Raw genomic sequence first — 26,064 nt, 5'->3', positions numbered from 1 at the left:
TGCCCCGTCACGGTGCTCCGTCAGCTACGGTCCGCCTTGTCGGGGTCTGGGCCTAACAGCCCACTGTTACCCTTCGGGGGGGTTCCACTCACCACCCATCAGTTCGTGTCCCATGTCAGATCACTGGTGGCCAGCCTGGGTGGCGACCCCTCCGCTATTTCGGGACATTCATTCCGCATAGGCGCTGCATCTGCAGCCTCCAAGAATCAGGTACCTGCACACGTAATTCAGAAGTTAGGGCGTTGGCACTCGGCATGTTTCACCCGATACATACCTCACCCCGATACCGAAATGTCAACAGCGTTTCAGAACCTGGCTTTGTAATTTCGCCACAATAAAATACTTTGCCTATCAGTATGTCTCTTGCCCTCTTTCAGGCGTCCCTCCACGACGCGGTTGCGGCACAACTCTGACCGCTTAGGGTTAGGTTCCCTAGGTTAGGGTCAGGTACGTACCTGGTGGCCCCGACCACAAGTGTAAGGCCGATTCATTGGCCTGTGTTTGTGGGAGGGGCTTGGCCGCCCATATCAGCCGTCAGCACCCTCCCACATGTGTACGACGTACGAAGTTCTCCCTCCCACCCGACCCCCTTTTGTCTGTTACTCTCAAAGGGGATGCCCTCTTTCAGGCGTCCCTCCACGACGCGGTTGCGGCACAACTCTGACCGCTTAGGGTTAGGTTCCCTAGGTTAGGGTCAGGTACGTACCTGGTGGCCCCGACCACAAAGACTAAATTGCAGCTTGATACACAAAAAACAATCTCTCATACAGCTCTGTAGACCGAAATATAAAAAAGTTATGGCTGTCAGAATATGGCGATGCATAGAAAATTGTGATTTTTTTCTTCAAAGGTTTTTATTGTTTTTAACACCTTAACCCCTTAACGACCCAGGACGAGAATGCTCGTCCTAAATCGCCGGCACTTAGCACTAAAGGACTGGCGTTCTCGTCCTGCACTCGTTCCCTGCCCCCGCGTACGGTCCCGCGATCAGCGGCAGAGATCCGGATGCGATAACGCAGATGCCGGTGGATTAACTCCTCATATGCCGGTAGTCAGCGCTGACCGCGGCATATAGGAGGTTTGCGCTCCCTCAACTCATACATCGGGTCCCAGCGCTGCTGTGGCGGGGACTCGATGGTTGCCATGGCAGCCCCAAGCCATTCCAAGGCTTGGGGCCTGGCATGTACGGAGGCCTAGGAGGTCCAGCCCCCAGGCTGGGTCTCCTAGGCAACTGTTAGCGTCTTACAGTGTAAGACACTAACAGTTCAATACAGCACAATACAGATGTATCGTGCTGCATTAAAACAGGGATCAGACCATGTAATGTTGAAGTCCCAGAGTGGGACAAATAATAAAGTAAAAAAAAATAAGGTAAGAAAATTAAAGTTTTACAAAAAAAATTAAAGTTTCAAGTAAAAAAAAAAAAAGCGTCCTTTTCCAAAAATAAAGTAAGAAAGAATTGTAAAAAATAGGGAAAAGACATATAGACATATTAGGTATCGTCACGCCCGTATCGACCAGCTCTATAAACATATCACATGACCTAACCCCTCAGATGAACACCGTAAAAAATAAAAAATAAAAACTGTGCTAAATAAACAATTTTTTTGTCACCTTACAACACAAAAAGTACAACAGCAAGCAATCAAAAAGGCGTACACCCACCAAAATAGAACCAATCTAACCGTTACATCATCCTGCAAAAAAAGAGCCCCTAGCTGAGACAATCGCCTAAAAAATAAAAAAAAACATGGCTCAGATTTTGGAGACACTAAAACATCTTTTTTTTGTTTTAAAAAAGCTGTTATTGTGTAAAACTTACATACATAAAAAAAGTATACATATTAGGTATCGCCGCGTCCTTATTCGACCGGCTCTAGCTCTATAGAAAAATATCACATGACCTAACCCCTCAGATGAACACCGTAAAAAATAAAAAATAAAAACTGTGCTAAATAAACCATTTTTTGTCACCTTACATCACAAAAAGTGTAATAGCAAGGGATCAAAAAGTCATATGCACCCAAAATAGTGCCAATTAAACCGTCATCTCATCCCGCAAAAAAAGAGACCCTACCTAAGACAATCGCCCGAAAAACCGAAAAAACTATGGCTCTCAGACTATGGAGACACTAAAACATGATTTTTTTTTGTTTCAAAAATGAAATCATTGTGTAAAACTTACATAAATAAAAAAAGTATATATATTAGGTATCGCCACGTCCGTGACAACCTGCTCTATAAAAATACCACATGATCTAACCTGTCAGATGAATGTTGTAAATAACAAAAAAAAAACGGTGCCAAAACAGCTATTTCTTGTTACCTTGCCTCACAAAAAAGTGTAATATAGAGCAACCAAAAATCATATGTACCCTAAACTAGTACCAACAAAACTTCCACCCTATCCCATAGTTTCTAAAATGGGGTAACTTTTTTATAGAGTTTCTACTCTAGGGGTGCATCAGGGGGGCTTAAAATGGGACATGGTGTCAAAAAAAACAGTCCAGCAAAATCTACCTTCCAAAAACCGCATGGAAATCCTTTCCTTCTGCGCCCTGCCGTGTGCCCGTACAGCAGTTTACGACCACATATGGGGTGTTTCTGTAAATTACAGAATCAGGGCCATAAATAATGAGTTTTGTTTGGCTGTTAACCCTTGCTTTGTTACTGGAAAAAATTGATTAAAATAGAAAATTTGCCCAAAAATTCAACTTCAGAAATTTCATCTCCATTTGCCAATAACTCTTTATTAATGACGTTTGTAAAATCAGTTTTGAATACCTTGAGGGGTATAGTTTCTTAGATGGGGTTACTTTTATGGAGTTTCTACTCTAGGGGTGCATCAGGGGAGCTTCAAATGGGACGGAGTCAAAAAACCAGTCTAGCAAAATCTGCCTTCCAAAAACTGTATGGCATTCCTTTCCTTCTGCGCCCTGCCGTGTGCCCGTACAGCAGTTTACGACCACATATGGGGTGTTTCTGTAAACTACAGAATCAGGGCCATAAATATTGAGTTTTGTTTGGCTGTTAACCCTTGCTTTGTTACTGGAAAAAATTTATTAAAATAGAAAATTTGCCCAAAAATTAAACTTCTGAAATTTCATCTCCATTGTAAAAAATAGGGAAAAGACATATAGACATATTAGGTATCGTCACGCCCGTATCGACCAGCTCTATAAACATATCACATGACCTAACCCCTCAGATGAACACCGTAAAAAAATAAATAAAAAAACTGTGCTAAATAAACAACTTTTTTGTCACCTTACAACACAAAAAGTACAACAGCAAGCAATCAAAAAGGCGTACACCCACCAAAATAGAACCAATCTAACCGTTACATCATCCTGCAAAAAAAGAGCCCCTAGCTGAGACAATCGCCCAAAAAATAAAAAAACCATGGCTCAGATTATGGAGACACTAAAACATCTTAAAATATTAAAATGGAAAATCTGCTAAAAAAGTGAAATTTTTAAATTGTATCTCTATTTTTCATTAATTCTTGTGGAACACCTAAAGGGTTAATGACATTTGTAAAGTCAGTTTTGAATACCTTGAGGGGTGTAGTTTCTTAGATGGGGTTACTTTTATGGAGTTTCTACTCTAGGGGTGCATCAGAGGGGCTTCAAATGGGACAAGGTATAAATAAACCAGTCCAGCAAAATCTGCCTTCCAAAAACCACACGGCGCACCTTTCCCTCTACGCCCTACTGTGTGCCCGTACAGTAGTTTACGGCCACATATGCGGTGTTTCTGCAAACTACAGAATCGGGGAAATAAATAAAGCATTTAGTTTGGCTGTTAACCCTTGATTTGTTACTGGATAAAATGTATTAAAAAGGAAAATATGCCCAAAAATTTAAATTCTCAAATTTCATCTCCATTTGCCAATGACTCTTGTGCAACACCTAAAGGGTTAACAAAGTTTGTAAAATCAGTTTTAAATACCTTGAGGGGTGTAGTTTCTTAGATGTGGTCACTTTTAAGGAGTTTCTACTGTAGGGGTGCATCAGGGGGGGCTTCAAATGGGAAATGGTGTAAATAAACCAGTCCAGCAAAATCTGCCTTCCAAAAACCACACGGCGCAACTTTCCCTCTACGCCCTACTGTGTGCCCGTACAGTAGTTTACGGCCACATATGGGGTGTTTCTGCAAACTACAGAATCAGGGCAATAAATATAGCATTTCGTTTGGCTGTTAACCCTTGATTTGTTACTTGAAAAAATGGATTAAAATTGAAAATTTGCCCAAAAATTTTAATTCTCAAATTTCATCTCCATTTGCCAATAACTCTTGTGCAACACCTAAAGGGTTAACAAAGTTTGTAAAATCAGTTTTGAATACCTTGAGGGGTGTAGTTTCTAGAATGGGGTAATTTTTGGGTGGTTTCTATTATTTAAGCCTCACAAAGAGACTTCAGACCTGAACTGGTCGCTAAAAATTGGGTTTTTGAAAATTTCTGAAAAATTTCAAGATTTGCTTCTAAACTTCTAAGCCTTGTAACATCCCCAAAAACTAAAATGTCATTCCTAAAATGGTCCAAACATGAAGACATATGGGGAATGTAAAGTAATAACTATTTTATTTTTTGGGGACGTTAGAAGGTTTAGAAGCAAATCTTGAAATTTTTCAGAAAATTTCCAAAACCCACTTTTTAAGGGTCAGTTCAGGTCTGAAGTCACTTTGGGAGGCTTATATAATAGAAACCACCCATTTTAGAAACTATACCCCTCAATGTATTCAAAACTGATTTTACAAACTTTGTTAACCCTTTAAGTGTTCTACAAGAATTAATGGAAAATAGAGATGAAATTTCAGAATTTCACTTTTTTGGCAGATTTTCCATTTTAATCCATTTTTTACACTAACAAAGCAAGGGTTAACAGCCAAACAAAACTCAATATTTATTGCCCTGATTCTGTAATTTACAGAAACACCCCATATGTGGTTGTAAACTGCTGTACGGGCACTCAGCAGGGTGCAAAAGGAAAGAAACGCCATATAGTTTTTGGAAGGCAGATTTCATTGGTATAATATTAAGCTGCCATGTCCTATTTGAAGCCCCCCTGATGCACCCCTACAGTAGAAACAAAAACAAAAAAAGACCCCATTTTGGAAACTACGGGATAAGGTGGCAGTTTTGTTGGTACTATTTTGGGGTACATATGATTTTTGGTTGCTCTATATTACACTTTTTGTGAGGCAAGGTAATAAAAAATAGCAGTTTTGGCACCATTTTTAGAGCAGGTTATTACGGATGCGACAATACCAAATATGACTACTGACAGTTGCCTAGGAGACCCAGCCCTCAGGCTGGAACTCCTGGGCTTCCGTAACTGGCAGGCCTCGATGTCTGTGTAAGGCATCGGGGCTGCCATGGCAACCATCGGGTCCCCGCCACCGCAATGCGGGACCCGATGGCTAAGGAGAGGGAGGGCAAACCTCCCATATGCCGCTGTCAGCGCTGACCGCGGCATATGAGGGGTTAATCCACCGGCATCGGCGTTATCACCGAAGCTGGTGGATGCAGCACGGATCTGGCTGTCAGTAACAGCCGTATCCGTGCTGCTGATCGCAGCAGAGCACATGGGGGGGGAGGAAGGACCGCAGGACAAGAATGCTCGTCCTGGGGTGCAAGGTACCGGCACATAAAAGTAATGAAACAAAATAAAAACTATACAAGTTTGGTATCGCCGCAATCGTACTAAGCTGCAGAATAAAAATAAAGTCTGTTTTGAATCAAATAAATAAGTCCTAGTGCAGGGTTCAGCAACCTTCAGCACTCCAGCTGTTGTGAAGCTATAACTCCCAGCAAGCAAAGCTGGTCAACTCTTCTCTGAACTTTCATAGAAGGGAATGGATCATGCTGGGACTTGTAGTTTCACAACAGCTGGAGTGCCGAAGGTTGCTGAACCCTGCCCTTGTGGCAGGTGATTGGTTCCGAAGGCACCCAAATGGGTATCTCTTTTGGACCTCTGGGTGCCACTATGGATTCAAAGCTTAAACCCACTGGAGGATCCTCTGGAATTCTAGTGGATCAGTCCCACCCTGCTTATGGCCACTTAGATAAAGTACATGCCTATTTTATAATAGAATAAGAAAAAGAGAAAATTCTTAATAAAATTCAATTACAATACTTTTCTGGGCTGAGGGCTTGGTCTACACTTAGCTTTCATGCTTTGAAGCATTTCTATATAAAAATAGAACAGATGTCCTGGAAATGTTTGACTGGCTCCGGGCAGAACTCAATGTGTAAATTACAACAGATATATGCACTTGCTTTTTGCATTAATTAGCATTTGCATCTCAGATTTGTCTTTTTTGTACACCACTGCAAGATTTGAATTAAAATGTGGAAGTCAAAAAGATAGGAACAAACCATCCTATGCTCCTTGAGGACATCACCAAAGAACATATCGTGGATGTGTATAATACAGGGGGATTCAAATAGGATGGTGCAAAATTAAAGATCTCTATTTAAAGGCTTTTAACATTGATGGCCTATCCTCTTGATAGGTCATCAATATCAGATCGTCTGGGGTCCGACCCCTGGCAACCCCTCTGATCAGCTTTATGAAGGGAAGGTACGTGAAGTCTCCTGTCTCTCTTCCTGCTCGCTGCTGCTATGTCTATGGCAAGCAGGAAGAGAGACGGAAGATGGCACGCGCTATCCGACCCCCCCCCCCCCCCCCCCCCGATCTGATATTGATGACCTATCCTGAGGATCCTAGGTCATCAATATTAAAAGCCTGGAAACCCCCTTTAAAGTAAGCAAATTCTGCTCTTGAAAAATGAATGCTGTGCTGTGATTAGTTGCTATGCTGTTCTACGATTGGTTGCTATGGGCAACAAAGTCAGTTTTCCTGAATCTGCCCCTTAGATTTGTTTAACCTCTTCAACCCCGCTAGCTAAAACCCCCTTCATGACCAGGCCACTTTTTACACTTCTGCACTACACTACTTTCACCGTTTATAGCTCGGTCATGCAACTTACCACCCAAATGAATTTTACCTCCTTTTCTTCTCACTAATAGAGCTTTCATTTGGTGGTATTTCATTGCTGCTGACATTTTTACTTTTTTTGTTATTAATCGAAATGTAACGATTTTTTTGGAAAAAAAAATGACATTTTTCACTTTTAGCTGTAAAATTTTGCAAAAAAAACCACATCCATATATAAATTTTTCGCTAAATTTATTGTTCTACATGTCTTTGATAAAAAAAAAAATGTTTGGGCAAAAAAAAATGGTTTGGGTAAAAGTTATAGCGTTTACAAACTATGGTACAAAAATGTGAATTTCCGCTTTTTGAAGCAGCTCTGACTTTCTGAGCACCTGTCATGTTTCCTGAGGTTCTACAATGCCCAGACAGTAGAAAAACCCCACAAATGACCCCATTTAGGAAAGTAGACACCCTAAGGTATTCGCTGATGGGCATAGTGAGTTCATAGAACTTTTTATTTTTTGTCACAAGTTAGCGGAAAATGATGATTTTTATTTAAATTTTTTTTTTCTTACAAAGTCTCATATTCAACTAACTTGCGACAAAAAAAAAATTATTCTAGGAACTCGCCATGCCCCTCACGGAATACCTTGGGGTGTCTTCTTTCCAAAATGGGGTCACTTGTGGGGTAGTTATACTGCCCTGGCAATTTAGGGGCCCAAATGTGTGAGAAGTAGTTTGCAATCAAAATGTGTAAAAAATGGCCTGCGAAATCCGAAAGGTGCACTTTGGAATATGTGCCCCTTTGCCCACCTTGGCTGCAAAAAAAGTGTCACACATCTGGTATCGCCGTACTCAGGAGAAGTTGGGGAATGTGTTTTGGGGTGTCATTTTACATATACCCATGCTGGGTGAGAGAAATATCTTGGCAAAAGACAACTTTTCCAATTTTTTTATACAAAGTTGGCATTTGACCAAGATATTTCTCTCACCCAGCATGGGTATATGTAAAATGACACCCCAAAAGACATTCCCCAACCTCTCCTGAGTACGGCGATACCAGATGTGTGACACTTTTTTGCAGCCAAGGTGGGCAAAGGGGCACATATTCCAAAGTGCACCTTTCGGATTTCGCAGGCCATTTTTTACACATTTTGATTGCAAAGTTCTTCTCACACATTTGGGCCCCTAAATTGCCAGGGCAGTATAACTACGCCACAAGTGACCCCATTTTGGAAAGAAGACACCCCAAGGTATTCTGTGAGGGGCATGGCGAGTTCCTAGAATTTTTTATTTTTTGTCGCAAATTAGTGGAATATGAGACTTTGTAAGGAAAAAAGAAAAAAAAGAAAAATCATCATTTTCCACTAACTTGTGACAAAAAAGAAAAAATTCTAGGAACTCGCCGTGCCCCTCACGGAATACCTTGGAGTGTCTTCTTTCCAAAATGGGGTCACTTGTGGCGTAGTTATACTGCCCTGGCAATTTAGGGGCCCAAATGTGTGAGAAGAACTTTGCAATCAAAATGTGTAAAAAATGGCCTGCGAAATCCGAAAGGTGCACTTTGGAATATGTGCCCCTTTGCCCACCTTGGCTGCAAAAAAGTGTCACACATGTGGTATCGCCATACTCAGGAGAAGTTGGGGAATGTGTTTTGGGGTGTCATTTTACATATACCCATGCTGGGTGAGAGAAATATCTTGGCAAAAGACAACTTTTCCCATTTTTTTATACAAAGTTGGCATTTGACCAAGATATTTATCTCACCCAGCATGGGTATATGTAAAATGACACCCCAAAACACATTGCCCAACTTCTCCTGAGTACGGCGATACCAGATGTGTGACACTTTTTTGCAGCCTAGATGCGCAAAGGTGCCCAAATTCCTTTTAGGAGGGCATTTTTAGACATTTGGATCCCAGACTTCTTCTCACACTTTCGGGCCCCTAAAAAGCCAGGGCAGTATAAATACCCCACATGTGACCCCACTTTGGAAAGAAGACACCCCAAGGTATTCAATGAGGGGCATGGCGAGTTCATATAAATTTTTTTTTTTTGCATAAGTTAGCGGAAATAGATTTTTTTTGTTTTTTTCTCACAAAGTCTCACTTTCCGCTAACTTAGGACAAAAATTTCAATCTTTCATGGACTCAATATGCCCCTCACGGAATACCTTGGGGTGTCTTCTTTCCAAAATGGGGTCACATGTGGGGTATTTATACTGCCCTGTCTTTTTAGGTGCCCTAAAGCGTGAGAAGAAGTCTGGAATATAAATGTCTAAAAATGCATTTGGATTCCGTGAGGGGTATGGTGAGTTCATGTGAGATTTTATTTTTTGACACAAGTTAGTGGAATATGAGACTTTGTAAGAAAAAACAAACAAAAAAATATATATATATTTCCGCTAACTTGGGCCAAAAAAATGTCTGAATGGAGCCTTACAGGGGGGTGATCAATGACAGGGGGGTGATCACCCATATAGACTCCCTGATCACCCCCCTGTCATTGATCACCCCCCTGGTAAGGCTCCATTCAGACGTCCGTATGATTTTTACGGATCCATGGATACATGGATCGGATCCGCAAAACACATGCGGACGTCTGAATGGAGCCTTACAGGCGGGTGATCAATGACAGGGGGTGATCAGGGTGATCACCCCCCTGTCATTGATCACCCCCCTGTAAGGCTCCATTCAGACGTCCGTATGATTTTTACAGATCCATGGATACATGGATCGGATCCGCAAAACACATGCGGACGTCTGAATGGAGCCTTACAGGGGGGTGATCAATGACAGGGGGTGATCAGGGTGATCACCCCCCTGTCATTGATCACCATGACAGGGGGTGATCAGGGTGATCACCCCCCTGTCATTGATCACCCCCCCTGTAAGGCTCCATTCAGACGTCCGTATGATTTTTACGGATCCATGGATACATGGATCGGATCCGCAAAACACATGCGGACGTCTGAATGGAGCCTTACAGGGGGGTGATCAATGACAGGGGGTGATCAGGGAGTGTATATGGGTGATCACCCCCCTGTCATTGATCACCCCCCTGTAAGGCTCCATTCAGACGTCCGTATGATTTTTACGGATCCATGGATACATGGATCGGATCCGCAAAACACATGCGGACGTCTGAATGGAGCCTTACAGGGGGGTGATCAATGACATGGGGGTGATCAATGACAGGGGGTGATCAGGGAGTGTATATGGGTGATCACCCCTCTGTCATTGATCACACCCCTGTAAGGCTCCATTCAGACGTCCGCATGTGTTTTGCGGATCCGATCCATGTATCCATGGATCCGTAAAAATCATACGGACGTCTGAATGGAGCCTTACAGGGGGGGTGATCAATGACAGGGGGTGATCAGGGAGTGTATATGGGTGATCACCCCCCTGTCATTGATCACCCCCCTGTAAGGCTCCATTCAGACTTCCGTATGATTTTTACGGATCCATGGATACATGGATCGGATCCGCAAAACACATGCGGATGTCTGAATGGAGCCTTACAGGGGGGTGATCAATGACAGGGGGTGATCAGGGAGTGTATATGGGTGATCACCCGCCTGTCATTGATCACCCCCCTGTAAGGCTCCATTCAGACGTCCGCATGTGTTTTGCGGATCCGATCCATGTATCCGTGGATCCGTAAAAATCATACGGACGTCTGAACGGAGCCTGACAGGGGGGTGATCAATGACAGGGGGGTGATCAATGACAAGGGGGTGATCAATGACAGGGGGGGTGATCAGGGAGTTTATATGGGGTGATCATGGGTGATCAGGGGTTCATAAGGGGTTAATAAGTGACGGGGGGGGTGTAGTGTAGTGTAGTGTGGTGTTTGGTGCGACTTTACTGACCTACCTGTGTCCTCTGGTGGTCGATCCTAACAAAAGGGACCACCAGAGGACCAGGTAGCAGGTATATTAGACGCTGTTATCAAAACAGCGTCTAATATACCTGTTAGGGGTTAAAAAAATCTGATCTCCAGCCTGCCAGCAAGCGATCGCCGCTGGCAGGCTGGAGATCCACTCGCTTACCTTCCGTTCCTGTGAGCGCGCGCGCCTGTGTGCGCGCGTTCACAGGAAATCCCGGCCCTCGCGAGATGACGCATATATGCGTGACTCTGCGCAGGGCTGCCGCCTCCGGACCGCACATCTGCGTTAGGCGGTCCGGAGGTGGTTAAACCTGCACACAAAGGGGCAGGTTTAAGATGACAACATCACAGCTAGAAAAAAATTATTGTGTGTTGAATTTTCAAGAATGGGGTTTGTCGTGACAGTACAGGGAAATTTTCTGAATAGATTATTATTACTAGATTAGAATATATTTGCATTTCATTTCAAATCCAGTTCTGGCTTAGGCTGAAAAACTTGCAGGAAAATCTGCCTAAAAAAATACTCCAACCCCACCCCCCCAAAAAAAATTGTACTTGATCAAAAAAGTGCAAACCTACCACAGGCTTTAGATCTGGTAAGACTTTCGGATGCTACTTACCTCTTCCCGCATCTTTTTCACAGTTTCTCCTTTCTAAAGAAAACAAAAAAAAAAATTTTGCAAACCTAGATACTGTAGATATATAGAGGGGCATAACTATAATTGATAGGGCCCAACAGAAAAATAAGAAGGGGCCCCACCACCTAGTGTAAGAAAATTAAAACAGCAGCATAGGAAGCAATAATTAAAGGTATGCATAATAGCACAATATATCAGAAGAAAAACACATTAGAGCAAAAAGCCACCAAATTGTTATTCATCACAAATGAGAAAAAAAAATCTTACTTCTGATTGCCACCGATCCCCCCAATCTCTGGGCCCCATAGCAAGTGCTATGGCTATAGTTATGCCCTTGGATATATAGACAGTCTGTCATAGTGTGATCTGAGTTTCTTTATACAACATTTTTCAACTGCTAAACTTTTTGACTTTTATAAACCTTTAGGGTCATGTTCACACGTGGATTTGCCACCGCAGACTTCCTTTTGGCATTGTAATCTACAATAAATCTGCAGAAAAATCCTCGACAAATACATGCAGATTTCACAGTGGATTATTTTTGGATTTTGCTGCAGAAGCACTGCAAAATCCTCTGCAAAAAAATTTGCTGTGGAAATTCTGCCTCCTGTGGCTGTACCCTTACATTTAAAGGGGTTGTCCAGTCGTTAATATTGATGACCTATTGTCAGGATAGGTCATCGATATCTGATTGGTGGGGGTCTAACACCCAGCATCCCTGCTGATCAGCTGTGAGACAAGGAGGAGCTTGGAAAATGGAGCGCCACTTCCTGGTCTTCACACTACGCCTTGTCTCCTATGGAGCGGTAGCATAGTATAATTACAAGCACTCACTCCATTCACTTGAGAAGAGAGGGTACTTGTATTACACTGCACCTCTCAGACGAAGTACAGCTGATTGGCGGGGATTCTGGGTGTTGAACCCCCACCGATCAGATATTGAAGACCTATCCTGATGATGGGTCATCAGTATTAACTGCTGGACAACCCCATTAAGGTTTGGGGATTTCGAGATATGTATAAATACATAAATGGATTGATGGATATTTTTTTTTGTAACATTGAGGGGATAACTAACTGATTGTTGGGCGTCTGACCAAGAATCGGGGACTCGTTTCCCTGATCTGATGGAGTAGCAGGTCGGGCATGCTCCCTATCGCACCATTAATTCTCTATCGGACAGCTGGACATAGCAGAGTACAGTATTCACCTATTTGTGGTGGTCCCATAAAGAATTCGTCAGTTGGGGTCCTAACGGTTGGACCTCCGGCAGTCAGTTAGTTATCCCCTATTCTGAGGATAGGGAATAACTTCTAAACTTGGCACAACCCTTTTAATATAAACCCGGGAATAATTGGTAAGAAACTATTGGTTGTAATTTAATTTTGCCATGTGCCCATCTTGTTCTTTACATTTAGCATTTATTCTCATACCCTACTCACAAAAAGTTAGGGCTATTTGGCTTTTGGTTGAAATTAATGGAAAACTTAAAAAGTTCCCGCTACAGTGATATTATATCATGAAAGTAGGGCAAATAAGTAGCAATGCAGCAATAGTGATTTCCTCATCTCAAACAATTTATTGAAACTAAAGCAACACCAGTGGTGGGTATACCACTGCAAAAAAATTCTCAAAAACTTGTCATGTGGCCTGGAGCATTAATACCAGCTAGACAACAACGTCTCATACTGTTCACAAGTCAACTTATTGTCTGCTTGAAGGGCGGCCCTCAGGTCATTGAGGTTCCGGGGGTACAGAGTTTATGAGCCTCTACACGGCGACTCAGCTGATCCCATAGGTTTTCAATGGGATACAGGTCTGGAGAAAGTGCAGGCCACTCCATTTGAGGTACCCAAGTCTCCAGCAGCCGTTCCCTAATGATGCAACCTTGATGAGCTGGCGCATTGTCATCTATTAAGATGAAATTAGGCCTGTGTTTTTCATGCAGATGCACAAAGACTGGATTAATGATGTTATTCAAGTAGTATGGGCTTGACACTGTACCATTCACAAAGTGTAGGGCAGTTCTGTATTGACTAGTCACACCTGTCCACACTGTAACACCACCACTAAAGGCTCATCTGGTGACAACAGTGGCTGATGCATAGCGCTCCCCTTGATGTCTCCAACATTGTTGGCGGCCATCATTTCTGCTCAGCGTGAATCAACTTTCATCAGTGAACAGCACTGAGGCCCAATGGTCCCTTGTCCAGCGTAGATGCTCCTGGCCCATGCAAGACGATGGTCAGGTACCCTTGCAGGTGGTAAAACACGCAGACCACGCTGATGTAAACGGGTTCGAATGGTCTGACATGACGATTGGGTGCATCTCATGTCCCTTAAATGTGCCTGGAGTTGTGTGGCATTCATCATCCGGTTCTGCAGGGCATTGTTCACAATAAAGCAGTCATCAGTGTGAGATGTGACCAAAGGACTTCCACTTCTATGCCTTTCTATGACTCTTCCAGTCTCTCTGTATAGCTGTTGCAACCCGCTGATGACACTCTGCGACACTCTAAGCTCAGTTGCCACTTCAGCCTAAGAACATCCTGCTTGAAGCCTCGCAATGGTGAGGTACTGTTCATCAATTGTTAGGTGTCGTCTTGGTCTCATGATGTCAAAATGTGAACAGGATGATGAGAAGGACTGTTTAACTTCCAAGTCTAATTGAACCAGGAAATTATTTGGGTGATTCATGGATCAAACACCTTTCGGAGATTTTGCCTTTAAGCTCCTTGTTAGAGAATAGCAAGTTGTGCAAAAAGTAGTGAAACATTGAACAGTTGGACATGTTCATTCAAAAGTTTAGAGAAGGTCACATTAAGTTCACCTGTAAAGGTTAGAGTGTATTTTAGGTTCATCCTGAAATTTCACCCACAAGCCAAATATCCCTAATTTTTTGTGAGTAGTGTATTTCAGATGAATTCTAAGCTGTCCTTTAGTCTCCTGTGGGTAACGTATGCATTGATCTGATCGGTTGCCTTTATCTGCACTACTTCCCATGTGTTTTAGGCCAGTGGTAGTCCTATTTGTTATACAGTATGTTGCTTTTGAAGTGGTTCTTACCTTTCCGATGATACTTCCAACTTCCTGTATTAAACAAAAATGTATATTAGTAAATAAAAAAATAGCAAATATTTTACATTAATAGCCAAGTTAAACCTTGTATAACTCAGGCAGCATGGTCGCTCAGAGATTAGCCCTGGGTTCCTGGGTTCAAATTTAAACAAAACTCAATATCTACCTGGAGCTTGTATGTTCTTCCTGTATTTACATGGGCTTCCTTTCATACTCCAGAGACATACTCATAGGGAATGATTTTGAACCAAAAGTTGTGACTTTCTGTTTATTCTGCAGCACTTTACAGACATTATCATCACTTACTTTTCCCAAGTGGGACTCACAATCTGAATTCCCTATTATTATTATGTCTTTGGAATGTGGCAGGAACGGAGTACCCGAAGGAAAACCACACAAACACGGGAAAAACATACAGACTCCATGCAGATGTTGTCTTTGGTTGGACCAGGACCCCAACAATGTCAGGCGCCAGTGCTAACCACTAAGCCAATGTGCTGGCCACTTTAAACTTTTCCGCCAGCCTTGCAATTTTTGCAAAAAGTTGGTAGGGAAAGTGCAGGCCATGGGTGACACCTGATATCTATGGCAGCTACCTTGCTGGTGTAGATTTAATTTTCAGTTGCAGAAAACTCCTGAAGAAATGCTAGAGTTATTGCCTCTTAATTATTCTGGTGTCTGGTGCATCGTAAACCAGCAAGGTTTGTTACTAAGACTGGTGTAAAAAATGCCAGTCTTTATACACCCCCCAGTGATGACAATAATGTCTGTAAAGCACTACAGAATATGTAGGCGCTATATGAGCAAGCAGTGGTACATAAACTCATGAAAACCTTCCTTCATTCTGTTCTACACTGGTTAATTGTGATATTGTTCTTGAATAATGAAAGAAACTGGACAGGTAATAAGCTAATGGGTGCCACATTTATAGAAATAGAGTAGGATTTCTAATTTAAATTAGCAATATTTACTGAAAAAGGGAAACCGGGAGGTTTTTTTTTCAGATTACCTGCAGCAGAGATGGATACAGTATACAGTGTGCCTGAGACTGTGCTAATTTGACTCTGACCAGCAGTATGCATTATAATCTTTGGCGCTGCCTCTTGCGGTTCCAGAACTATCAAATTGGTATTTTGACTCCCAGGAAAATAGTTACCACAAAGACAACTAGTACCAGTGAACAAGTTAGCACCATGATGAATTTAGCAGCATGAGAACTGAATTAACTTGGAGGGCTGTCCATGACCAGCCAATCCATTATCGAATATATTCCCCTTTATTTTCAAGTGGTCTGGCAGCATAGCTCAATATCCAAACATGATGCTCAACTTCACATAAAGGGAGAACTCCAATATATGTTTGGAGATGAGGTTGTACAGCTCTATCAGTACCCAGCAGCATAGCTCTTTGGGATTTTGTGGTTCCTAAGTCCTCCTGCCTGGTCTCCTGCCCTAAACTGGCCATACACATTTGAACAGGCATGCTCAACCTGCCCTCCAGCTACAACTCCCATCATTCCCGGACAGCCTACAGAAGGGCATGGTGGGAGTTGTAGTTTTACAACAGCTGGAGGGCCGCAGGTTGAGCATCTCTGCATTAGAAGAATGTCGACTGAACTAGACTGGAAGAACCAGTTGAGACCAGGTGACCATCTAATGTGTATGGTGGCATCCTGACTAGAGATGAGCGAATCGAAGCTGACAAAGTGAAATTGGATCAGAATTTCAGGAAAATTTGATTCGCACTCAAGCCGTATTTCCTCGCGCTTCATGGTAATGAATTGCATTTTTTCCTAAAAAATGGAGCAAGGAACTCTGGTTAGGTGGGATCACCCATAATGCTATGCATGCAGCTAATCAGCAGCCAGCCCTGTGATGTCACAGCACTATAAATAGCCTCAGCCATCTTAGCTTCTGCCATTTACCAGTGTACTTAGTGCAGGGAGAGACGTCAGCAGGCGCTAGGGACAGTGTTATAAAAAAACTTCACTGTGCTGAATAAATGATTTACAAGTGCAGGGCAAGATTTATCAAGGTGTAGGGAAAGGATAGGGAGGAATCATTCCACAGCATTTATGTTGAACAGGGTTCAGTAGGGGAGGTTACAGCCTGGGTAATAGAAACAATCCTATTACACCTTGCTGCACTGACTAGGCACCCAAATTGCCATTATACAGCTCTGTAATTCCAGCAAACCGTTCTTATTAGGGTATAAGTGCTGTTTGAAACAGGCATTAACAGGGTTTATTGCAAGGAAATATTTATATGTCTTATTTGCCCTTGTGTGGCGCAGTTATATGTTCTAAAGCAGTTTTTGTCTTGTATTAGTGGGAAAAAAGGTCTTATTAGCCGTTGTGTGGTGAAGTGTTAAAATTACAGCCCTTTATGTCGTGTATTAGTAGCAAAAGTAAAATATACAGTATTTGCCGTTCAGTGGTGCAGTTATATGTTCTAAAGCCCTTTTTGTCCTGTATTAGTTGAAAAAGAAAAAATATATTTGCCGGTCAGCGGTGCAGTTATATGTTCTAAAGCCTTTTGTGTCATGTATTAGTTGAAAAAGAAAAAATATATTTGCCGGTCAGCAGTGCAGTTATATGTTTTAAAGCCTTTTGTGGCGTGTATTAGTGGAAAAAGAAAAAATATATTCGCCGTTCAGCATTGCACATATATGTTGAAAAACCTTGTGTAGTGGAAAAGTGGAAAAAAAATAGGGCCTATTTGCCATTCAGCAGTGCAGTTATATATTCTAAAGCCCTGTCTGCTGTGTATTATTGGCAAAATAGAAATATATTTGCCGTTCAGCGTTGCACTTATATGTTGAAAAGCCTTGTGTAGTGGAAAAGTGGAAAAAAAATTAGGGCCTAATTGCCATTCAGCGGTGCAGTTATATATTCTAAAGCCCTGTCTGCTGTGTATTATTGGCAAAAGAGAAATATATTTGCCGTTCAGCGTTGCACTTATATGTTGAAAAGCCTTGTGTAGTGTAAAAGTGGAAAAAAATTAGGGCCTAATTGCCATTCAGCGGTGCAGTTATATATTCTAAAGCCCTGTCTTTTGGCAAAAGAAAAATATATTCGCCGTTCAGCATTGCACTTATATGTTGAAAAGCTTTGTGTAGTGTAAAAGTGGAAAAAAATTAAGGGCCTATTTGCCGTTCAGCGGTGCAGTTATATGTGGTAAAGCTCTTTTTGCTGTATGGACCGAATTACGTAGTGGTGAAATTTTTTATTTCAAACATGTTTTTTGGGGAATATTGATGGGTAATTGTACACCTCCTTTTTGCTGTATGGACCGAATTACGTAGTGGTGAAATTTTTTATGTGAAACAGACTTTTTTTGGGGAAAATTGATGGGTGATTGGACACCTCCTTTTGCTGTATGGACCGAATTATGTAGTGGTGAAATTTTTTATTTCAAACATGTTTTTTTTTTGAAAATTGATAGGTGATTGTACACCTTCTTTTGCTGTATGGACCAAATTACGTAGTGGTGAAATTTGTTATGTGAAACAGGCTTTTTTTGGGAAAACTGATGGGTGATTGTACATCTCCTTTTGCTGTATGGACTAAATTACGTCTCGGTGAATCTTTTTATGTGAAACAGGCTTTTTTGGGTAAAATTGATAGGTGATTGCACTCCTCCTTCTGCTGTATGGACCGAATTACGTAGTGGTGCAAAGCCATACCAAAAGGACTCCGTAGGCATACACATCAGAGGAAACTAAATCTGGTTGCCCCAATTTTAATTCAGGAGCAGTAAACAGCGGGAAGCAAATAGAGGTGGCTGAACTCCGCTGCTCTGTATCTCTTGTGAAGTCAATGTCTCCAACTATGCCCCTCTCGCGATTTACACCAAATACATTATTTTCATGTAGAGATCCAAGAGTTATGTTGGAGGCATGTAGTGTATGCAAGCCATGTGCGACCCCTCTCATCACTCTCATGCTGTTCTGCACCTGGTTTGCCTGGGCGAACGGAGTCATAGGGGTGAGGAACTGCTCTGTGTCCTTCAGCAAGAAATCGAATCCTGGCTTTCTCTGCGACAACTCAAAATCGGAACCATGGTGACCGACAACGGGAAGAACATTGTGTCGGCGCTGCGTCAAGGAGGGATGAACCGTGAGCCCTGCATGGCACACGTGTTCAATCTGGTTGTCAAGCGGTTCCTGAAGTCTTCCACCCATCTGCAAGACATCCTAAAAATGGCCAGGAAACTTTGCATACACTTCAGCCACATGTACACCGCAAAGCACACTCTCCTTGAGCAAATATTCTGTTCACGTGTCATCACTGTTTTGGATCCACTCCTGTTTTTTTGGCATTAGCAATACTGATGGATTACTGACCAAATGCTGACCTAATGAGGGCGGATCCTTTTTTGGGGGGTTATTGTTCTGACGGATCAGAGGAAGGGCAAAATAATCAGTGACGTCAACACAAACTTACTGCTGACACCCTCTCAACTCTGTCGGGGGGGCTCTACTTGTAAAAGCGTTTAATAGAACAGGTTCTGTAGACATCTATGTGGAATCGGCTGATGTCGGTGTAAAAGGAGTGCGCTTCTTCTTGGCGCTAACATCGACCTGTAAGGCTGAGTTCATACTTGAGTTATTTGGTTAGTTTTGGCCCCGTGACTGCCCAAATAAGTGAAGTGTGCAGTGATTCTAAGAGTGACCCCTGTTATCTGCATGTCATACTGACTCACAGTATTGTTTCACTACCAAAGCAGACTCCCTATGCGTGTTACTGCAAGGCACAGTGTTCTAGACCACTATACAGGCTCTCTGCAGCCAGGATATAGCAATGTTTTAACAAAATTCACTGCAGGTATATTTGGATCGAACTGAATAAAAAAATAAAAATAATCAGCAAACCGGAGAATCGAATTTTGAAAAAATTCGCTCATCTATAGTCCTGACTATTCCAGATGACAGATATCAGAGGAAAGCAGGGTTGTGAATGTTGGATCCTCTTCTTGTCAAGGGAAATAAGCCACCACCAGAGGTGTCTGGTAGGGGCTTATTTCTCTGTCCCTAATGTGAACATAGGCGTGCTCGCCTGCATCCCACAGTTTCCACGGACCCCATTGTCAAAATGCCTATTCTCGTCTGTAAAAAGGACAGTGATAGGACATGTTCTATTTTTTTGCAGAAACAACATGCGGACATACAGATGTGGAAATGAATGGGTCCGCATCCAATCTGCAAAAAATGCAGATCAGAGGCAGAAAAAAGTAAGGCTGTGTGCATAAGGCTTTAGTGTAATATTCCACGTTACTTCCTTATCTATTGGCTATGTGCTTGTGTCTATATTACTCAATAACAGATATCTAATAATCTAACGTGCAGCATCACAGCTGTGTTGGCCACTTACTTTTCCATGCATTAAAAGACGGATTGTCAAGGTGACATTCAAACCCCCTTCCGAGACTTTAGACTCCATTGTATAAGTCAAGAATAGCAATTCTTTGGGTCACCTGCATCAGAAATACATAAGAAACACAAAAAATTATATGATACAAAGGTAAAATAATGTTTTTCACTGGAAAACGAATATTTCTGACTGTAGCTGACTGTAACTTTTGCATTCCACAACAGTATGCAGTAAGGTCCCTAGTGTTGTTTTTAAGTAACCAGAATCTACTTAGGACTAGGGATGAGCAAATTTGCGGTTTGCAAGTTCGGGTTCGGCGTTCAGGTTCGGGTTATGTGACAATTCTGTAATGGATTCTGTTACCATAGACTATAACAGAATTATATCATGGCATGCACCATGGAGGCCTTTAAGAGGCATTCCGTTTTGCATTCTGTCATAATAGAAGTCTATGGGCAGCATAACGGATCCGTCACGTAACCTGAACGCCGAACCCGAACTTGCAAACCGCAAGTTCACTCATCCCTACTTCGGACCTTTAACCGATCCTGACATGACTGTTTTAGTAAATGCTTGCACTCCTCATGAATTAGCAATTCTAGAGAAACTTTGCTTAGAATTTTGTGTTGTGCCATTCCACTGTTACTCCTTCTAAAAGTTTGTGAGTCCTGGTAAGTTGATAAAGGTGTGTTGCCATTCTCTTGTCAAATGGGTATGTCCCTACAGAGTCTCACAGTGTCAGCACTGATAGCACAGTGTGATAGAGTGTAGGGACCCACCCACAACTGGTATCAGCAAGATGTCAAGGTTTTCATAACTTCCTCTGAGGAATAAGAAAGGAACAGCACAACATTGCATGTCCTACAGTGACCACATGCCTGCTGAGGCCATATAAATGATGAAAAAAAACTAAGTTAGACCAGCACCAGCACCTACGAACAATATGAAATAAAGTGCAGGTGAACGCTACCACGGGTGACATGCAGAAACAAGCACTTTAGGTAGCAGCACACTGCTCCATATGCAAAGACACATGCAAACATTGGAAACATGGATTATTCTGAATTGCACTATTGCTATGCATATGATACATGAAAATTAGAAGCTCACACATTTATGATAAAAAATGTGTCCGGCCCATCTACGAATGGCAAGGTGCCTTCTGCAGATGGGAACTTACACTATCAAACTTTCCTCTCCTGAGCCTAGGCCTACAGTATTCAGAGCAATGTAAGATCCAACTATACTATGCTCTAATTAAAATACCTAGCCAGATGGGCGGTAGTGCATGGTCCAAATGGAGGCAGCTACTCCCCCCAAATGTGTAATGCAAAAAAAAAAAAAAAACAACCTCCAAACAATATGAAATAAGGTACAGGTGCACGCTACCATGGCTGACATGCAGAAGCAAGCAAACAAACACTATGTGCAGCATAGACACATATAAACAATGAAAACATGGGTTAATCCAAATTGCATTACTGCTACAATGAACTAGTGAGGACTGGAGCAGCGGAACATCTGAATAATGAGTAGTGTGAGCGCTGCCTTCTCTTCACTGCTTACCTGCTCGCTGTCGTAACCGCGGCAGTGAGCATGTGTAATTACATTTCAGCTGTCCCATTCACTTCAATGGAACTGCTCTGTAGTATTCACTTGAATAGGAAGGAGCCGTACCATAGAAGTGAATGGGACGGCGGAGTTGTAATTACACTGCTCACCACTGTGGTGGCGACAACGAGCAGGTAAACTGTGAAAAGAAGGCAGCGCTCGTACCAGTGCTACTTTCTCTTCTAACAGTTGATCGGTGGGAGTGCTGGGAGTTAGACCCCCCCCCCCCCCCCCCCGATCTGAAATTGGTCATATTTAACCCCTTAATGACCGACAATATGGGTTTCTTCGGCTGCCGTTAACCAGCTTTATTCCCAAATTGCAAGCTTTCTATAGCGGCCTAGATTAAGTGCTGCCCAGGAGACCCTGCCCTAACAGCCTGGCCTGACAGAAGTGCCAATCTGGGTCATTTACCCTCTTAGATGCCACAGTTAATAGTGACATGTACCTAGTTTAGAAGGAGGGAGCTTCCTGCGTCTCCTATCCGCATCCTGAGAATGAGATTTTGGGGGTGCTGACGATTGTGCATGGCAGCCTCTGACCTAATGAAGGCCCCAGGCCTGCCTGTAGTGTTTGCCACCAGGTTGTGCCTCTCTGTAGCAGCCTGATGGTGACAGTCAGTATAGCAGTAACAGCATAATATATTGTATTGCATAAGCTGTACAATGGATTACAGAAGCAATTAAAAGATCACCTGTTACAGCATCCCCTGGGGAAAAAAAAAATTCTGTGAATATAAAAAATTCCCAGTAAACCCTTCAAAAAATAAAATCCCCTCCACGTATTTGGTACCACCACGTCAGTAATGACTGGCACTACACAATTACCATATAATTTATCCTGTATGGTGACGCCATAGAGGGAAAAAAATGCTCTTTTTTACGTATTCACCATCAAAAAAAATGATCAAAAAGTGTTATGCACCCCAGAATAATACCAATAAAAAGTACAAGTTGACCTGCAAAAATCAAGCCCTTATACAGCTTTGTAGAAAGAAAAATAAAAAGGTTATGGGCCTTAGGATGACATTGTAAAAATATTTTCTTTTTTAAAAGGGCCCCTTATTGTGCAAAAGTAGTAAAATGCTAAAAATACTAAATTTATTTGATATCACTATAATTAAAGGGACCTAGACGGTAAAGTTATCATGTTATTTAAGCCAAAATATGAATGCCACAAAATGTATAACAGTGACAGCATGGCAGCGGCACTGACTGTATAGAGAGAGTTAATAAAAGTTATTGAGCTACATGTACCACAAAATAGTGCCATTAAAAACTACAACTTGCCCCTCAAAAAACAAGCCCTCAAACAGCAACATTGATGGAAACATAAAAATATTATAGCTCTTAGAATGCAGCAATGAATAAAATTGCTTGGTCGTTAAGGTCCAAAATGTATACAGGTGGAAGGGGATAATACTTACATGTTACAAACACCAACTAGAAGTATACAGAGCACAAACAATATAACAAAACATGAAAACTGTAAGACGCAGTTCAGATATTGAGAGATTGAGTAACTCTGCCTGGAAATATGCCCAGGACCTGTGTTCCTCAGCATCAGCCCTTTGTCCTAAATAATGTTGGAGATGTTTCCTGTTTGCTTTGTTATTAGGGAATTTTGTAAATCGGTTTATTGGTTTCTACTGACTAGACCATTTTGAAAGCTGAATATGAAGTGCTGAATAACTAAAATGCCAAAAAATAAGGTAAGGAAATTACGATACAATTTTACTTCATCATTATTCTCTTCCCGACATCCGCCATACATGTACAGCAGATGTTGGTTCTTCAAAGATGGTGTCTGCTCAGCCGCTGAGCCACTGGGTTTTGAACAGCAGGCACCCAGAGGCAAAGACCGTGATCGGCGATAATGCCGATCGTGGATTTTTAAACCTGTGATTGTGAAAGTCAAATGGTGAAAGTCATATCCTGTGAAGACTAGAGGGGAGAGTTATTATTTCCCTGAAAGTAGAGTTAAAAAGTTTTAACTGCAACTTAAAAAAAAAATTGTCTCATCTCTCACTATTTAAAGCGCCCCCCCCGCCACTTTCCTTAAAGGGTGGGAAGGAGGATTGGCCTGCCGCCTAGACAAATTTATCTTAATTTACACCAGGTTTGAGGCACAAATGAAGGCAGCTCTGAGCTGTCGTAGATTTCTGTTTAGGTGCACGGACTGCCGGAGGATATGCCTAATTTATCACGAGGACTGAGCCTCATCATAAATTAGGCGCATCCTCCTGCACCACAGGGGATATCAAGACCGGCGCAGAAAGCGCCAGACTTCATAAAGCTCCCCTTAGGTGTCAGCAGGAGGAGCTGGTCGGCGGCAGGCTCAAGGAGTAGAAGAAGAAATAAACCAAGCATTTGCATTGCTCTCTCTATTGTAGTTTATGGCAATTATGGAGACAGAAACATAGTCTAGAGGTGTACATGCTGTGTGGGCAGTGGTACATCAGTGAAATTCATCTAGTCAGATGTGAAAATGGAAGTAGCACTAAACGTGGTGGGGATCTCTATGTTGTGGTTGCCGGTGCATGCTATCTGTCCTGTGTATACTAAGTCTTAAGATATTATTATCTAAGCGTCGTTGGTTCCCATCACTAGTTGATTATTTCTCTACGTTACTGAACTAAAAAACAGGCCTAATGTTACTCGACTATCGAGACATGCACAGTTTACATTGTTTGGAAAGGAAGATCTTATAGGCCTTAATCAATAAGAGAAGAAGAATCCTTAAGGACACGAATTACATCCAGCACGCCACATGCTGACAAAGACATCATTAATTCCCATGTCTGCATCTCCTGTGTAAATGTTTCCAATTGACTGAAAAAGTGGGTCATGTGCTGAAGCGGTGAGATCTATCAGGGTTATTGGATTACTCACGCTTCATGTTTTCCTGTACTGCCGGGAACACAAGTCTTTTCTTACCCATCTAAGAAGAAAGCGAGATGAATAAACTGGACGGCACCTTATTCAGCCATTAAAGGGAATGTATCAGCACACTGATTCTTTAATTGTAGGGCATAAAAGGAGAAGGGGGAGGGGTAGTGGCTAAAGATAGCTTCTTAAACTGAACGGGTGAAATTGCCTTTTAATGCATTCATTTTATTTGGCAACATCGTGTGTAGTTCATAAAAACTATAGCAATAAGGATCAGTGATATAGGCTATCAAACGTTATTCACCCGATTACTGACATTTTAATCTCTTTTTTTTTTATCGTTGTTCATTATCATTTAACTACAGTTTCTAAAAGAATAAAAAAAAAAAAACAGGATCCAGTATCCACACATTCTGCTTTTAAAATGGGAGGGGATGCGGAAGCATGAATACAGCTCTGTCTACATCTGCGTCCTGGCTTCTGTTTATAATGGAAGCTTTGACACAGTGCCAGATCTAATAGATGCCACTGACTTCAATTTCCAGTGGATGATTTCAGCTCGAATGTGAATAGAACCTAAATGCAAACCTTTCCTTCTACTTTTTTTTTTCTTTTAGGATCAACTTCTGAATCTGGCAGATTGAGTCTATGGGGCAGGCCTTGTCATAAAGTATCCACACCTCTGGTTGTGAAATCTATGGGCGCTCTGAAAGCAGGCACAAATGAAGGTGAATTTGGCTAACTTGCTGCGCCGCCAACTCCCCGCATTCACCACACCCCTCTTTTCAGAAAGTGGCAAGAGAGGCGCAGAAACGCCACTTGCAACAAAATTAGTTTCAAGTGGCGTTCAAAAAGATGCAAAAATGCAGTTTACTCCCTTTTCCACCACTTTACTGGCTCAGGGAGAGGATAAACCTTCCTCTATGTTCTTCCGTGGCAGATCTGTTGCAGGAATTGCTGTGACTTTCCTATTCAGTTATATGGACTTGCTGATATATATGCAAGTGTAGTGGCCCAGAGGGACACTACAACTCCAACATTCTTATTGCTAGCCTGTTTGCTGCCATTGTATTGGCTTGCACCACCAACTGTACCACCACCAGCAAAGTGTCATTTTGTTATATGCAAAATCTGTTATGTTGATGTAATGTGCCTGGTTGTCCAGCAGGTGGCAGGGAATCTGGCAGAGATCTTTAGTCAGTATGGAACTTACCATTCCATTCCCCCTGCCCCTTTTGGGCAAAAGTGGGTTAGTCCCGCTTCCTACCAAGGGAGAGTTGCAGGAAGCTGTCGTTAGTTGAGAGTTGGAAGGAGACCAGACAACATGGCACAATGAGGGGGTGTTCTGCCCTCCTGCAGCAGGAGTCTTCCAGGGGAAGCAGCATGTAAAGCATTCCAACTCCTTGCAGTTCATAGACTGAGTATTTACAAAGGGGTCAACGGTAAGGGCACCCCACTCAATGGTACAAAGACCTCTAGAACGTCCAGTAACCAGACGGAATTCATAGAATAGCACAGCAGAGAGAGAGAGAGAAAGCAAAGTATTCCAAGTATACCTGCCAGTTTACCCTTAGCATACTGGAGCCAAGAGCAAGGTCAAATATTATTTAGATGACACAAGTTTATTCTAATAAAACTGTTAA

The 26,064-nt window shown here is 42.2% G+C and overlaps 1 protein-coding gene across 1 annotated transcript in view; it reads right to left on the bottom strand.

The window, feature by feature from the left end:
- PCBP3 (poly(rC) binding protein 3) overlaps nucleotides 1-22,989 on the bottom strand; it is a 68,208-nt gene extending 45,219 nt beyond the window's left edge. The window contains exons 1-4 of the mRNA XM_044303902.1: nucleotides 22,960-22,989; nucleotides 19,923-20,025; nucleotides 14,540-14,563; nucleotides 11,456-11,488 (exon numbers count right to left, since the gene is read on the bottom strand). Coding sequence (XP_044159837.1) covers nucleotides 11,456-11,488; nucleotides 14,540-14,563; nucleotides 19,923-19,991 — 126 coding nt within the window. The 5' untranslated portion in view covers nucleotides 19,992-20,025; nucleotides 22,960-22,989. The remainder of the gene's footprint in view (nucleotides 1-11,455; nucleotides 11,489-14,539; nucleotides 14,564-19,922; nucleotides 20,026-22,959) is intronic.
- Between the last annotated feature and the right edge of the window lie 3,075 nt (nucleotides 22,990-26,064).

The sequence above is a fragment of the Bufo gargarizans genome, chromosome 8 (assembly GCF_014858855.1).
Source record: "Bufo gargarizans isolate SCDJY-AF-19 chromosome 8, ASM1485885v1, whole genome shotgun sequence".
In the NCBI taxonomy this organism is placed as follows: domain Eukaryota; kingdom Metazoa; phylum Chordata; class Amphibia; order Anura; family Bufonidae; genus Bufo; species Bufo gargarizans.
This window is presented reverse-complemented; position numbering and strand designations above follow the sequence as displayed.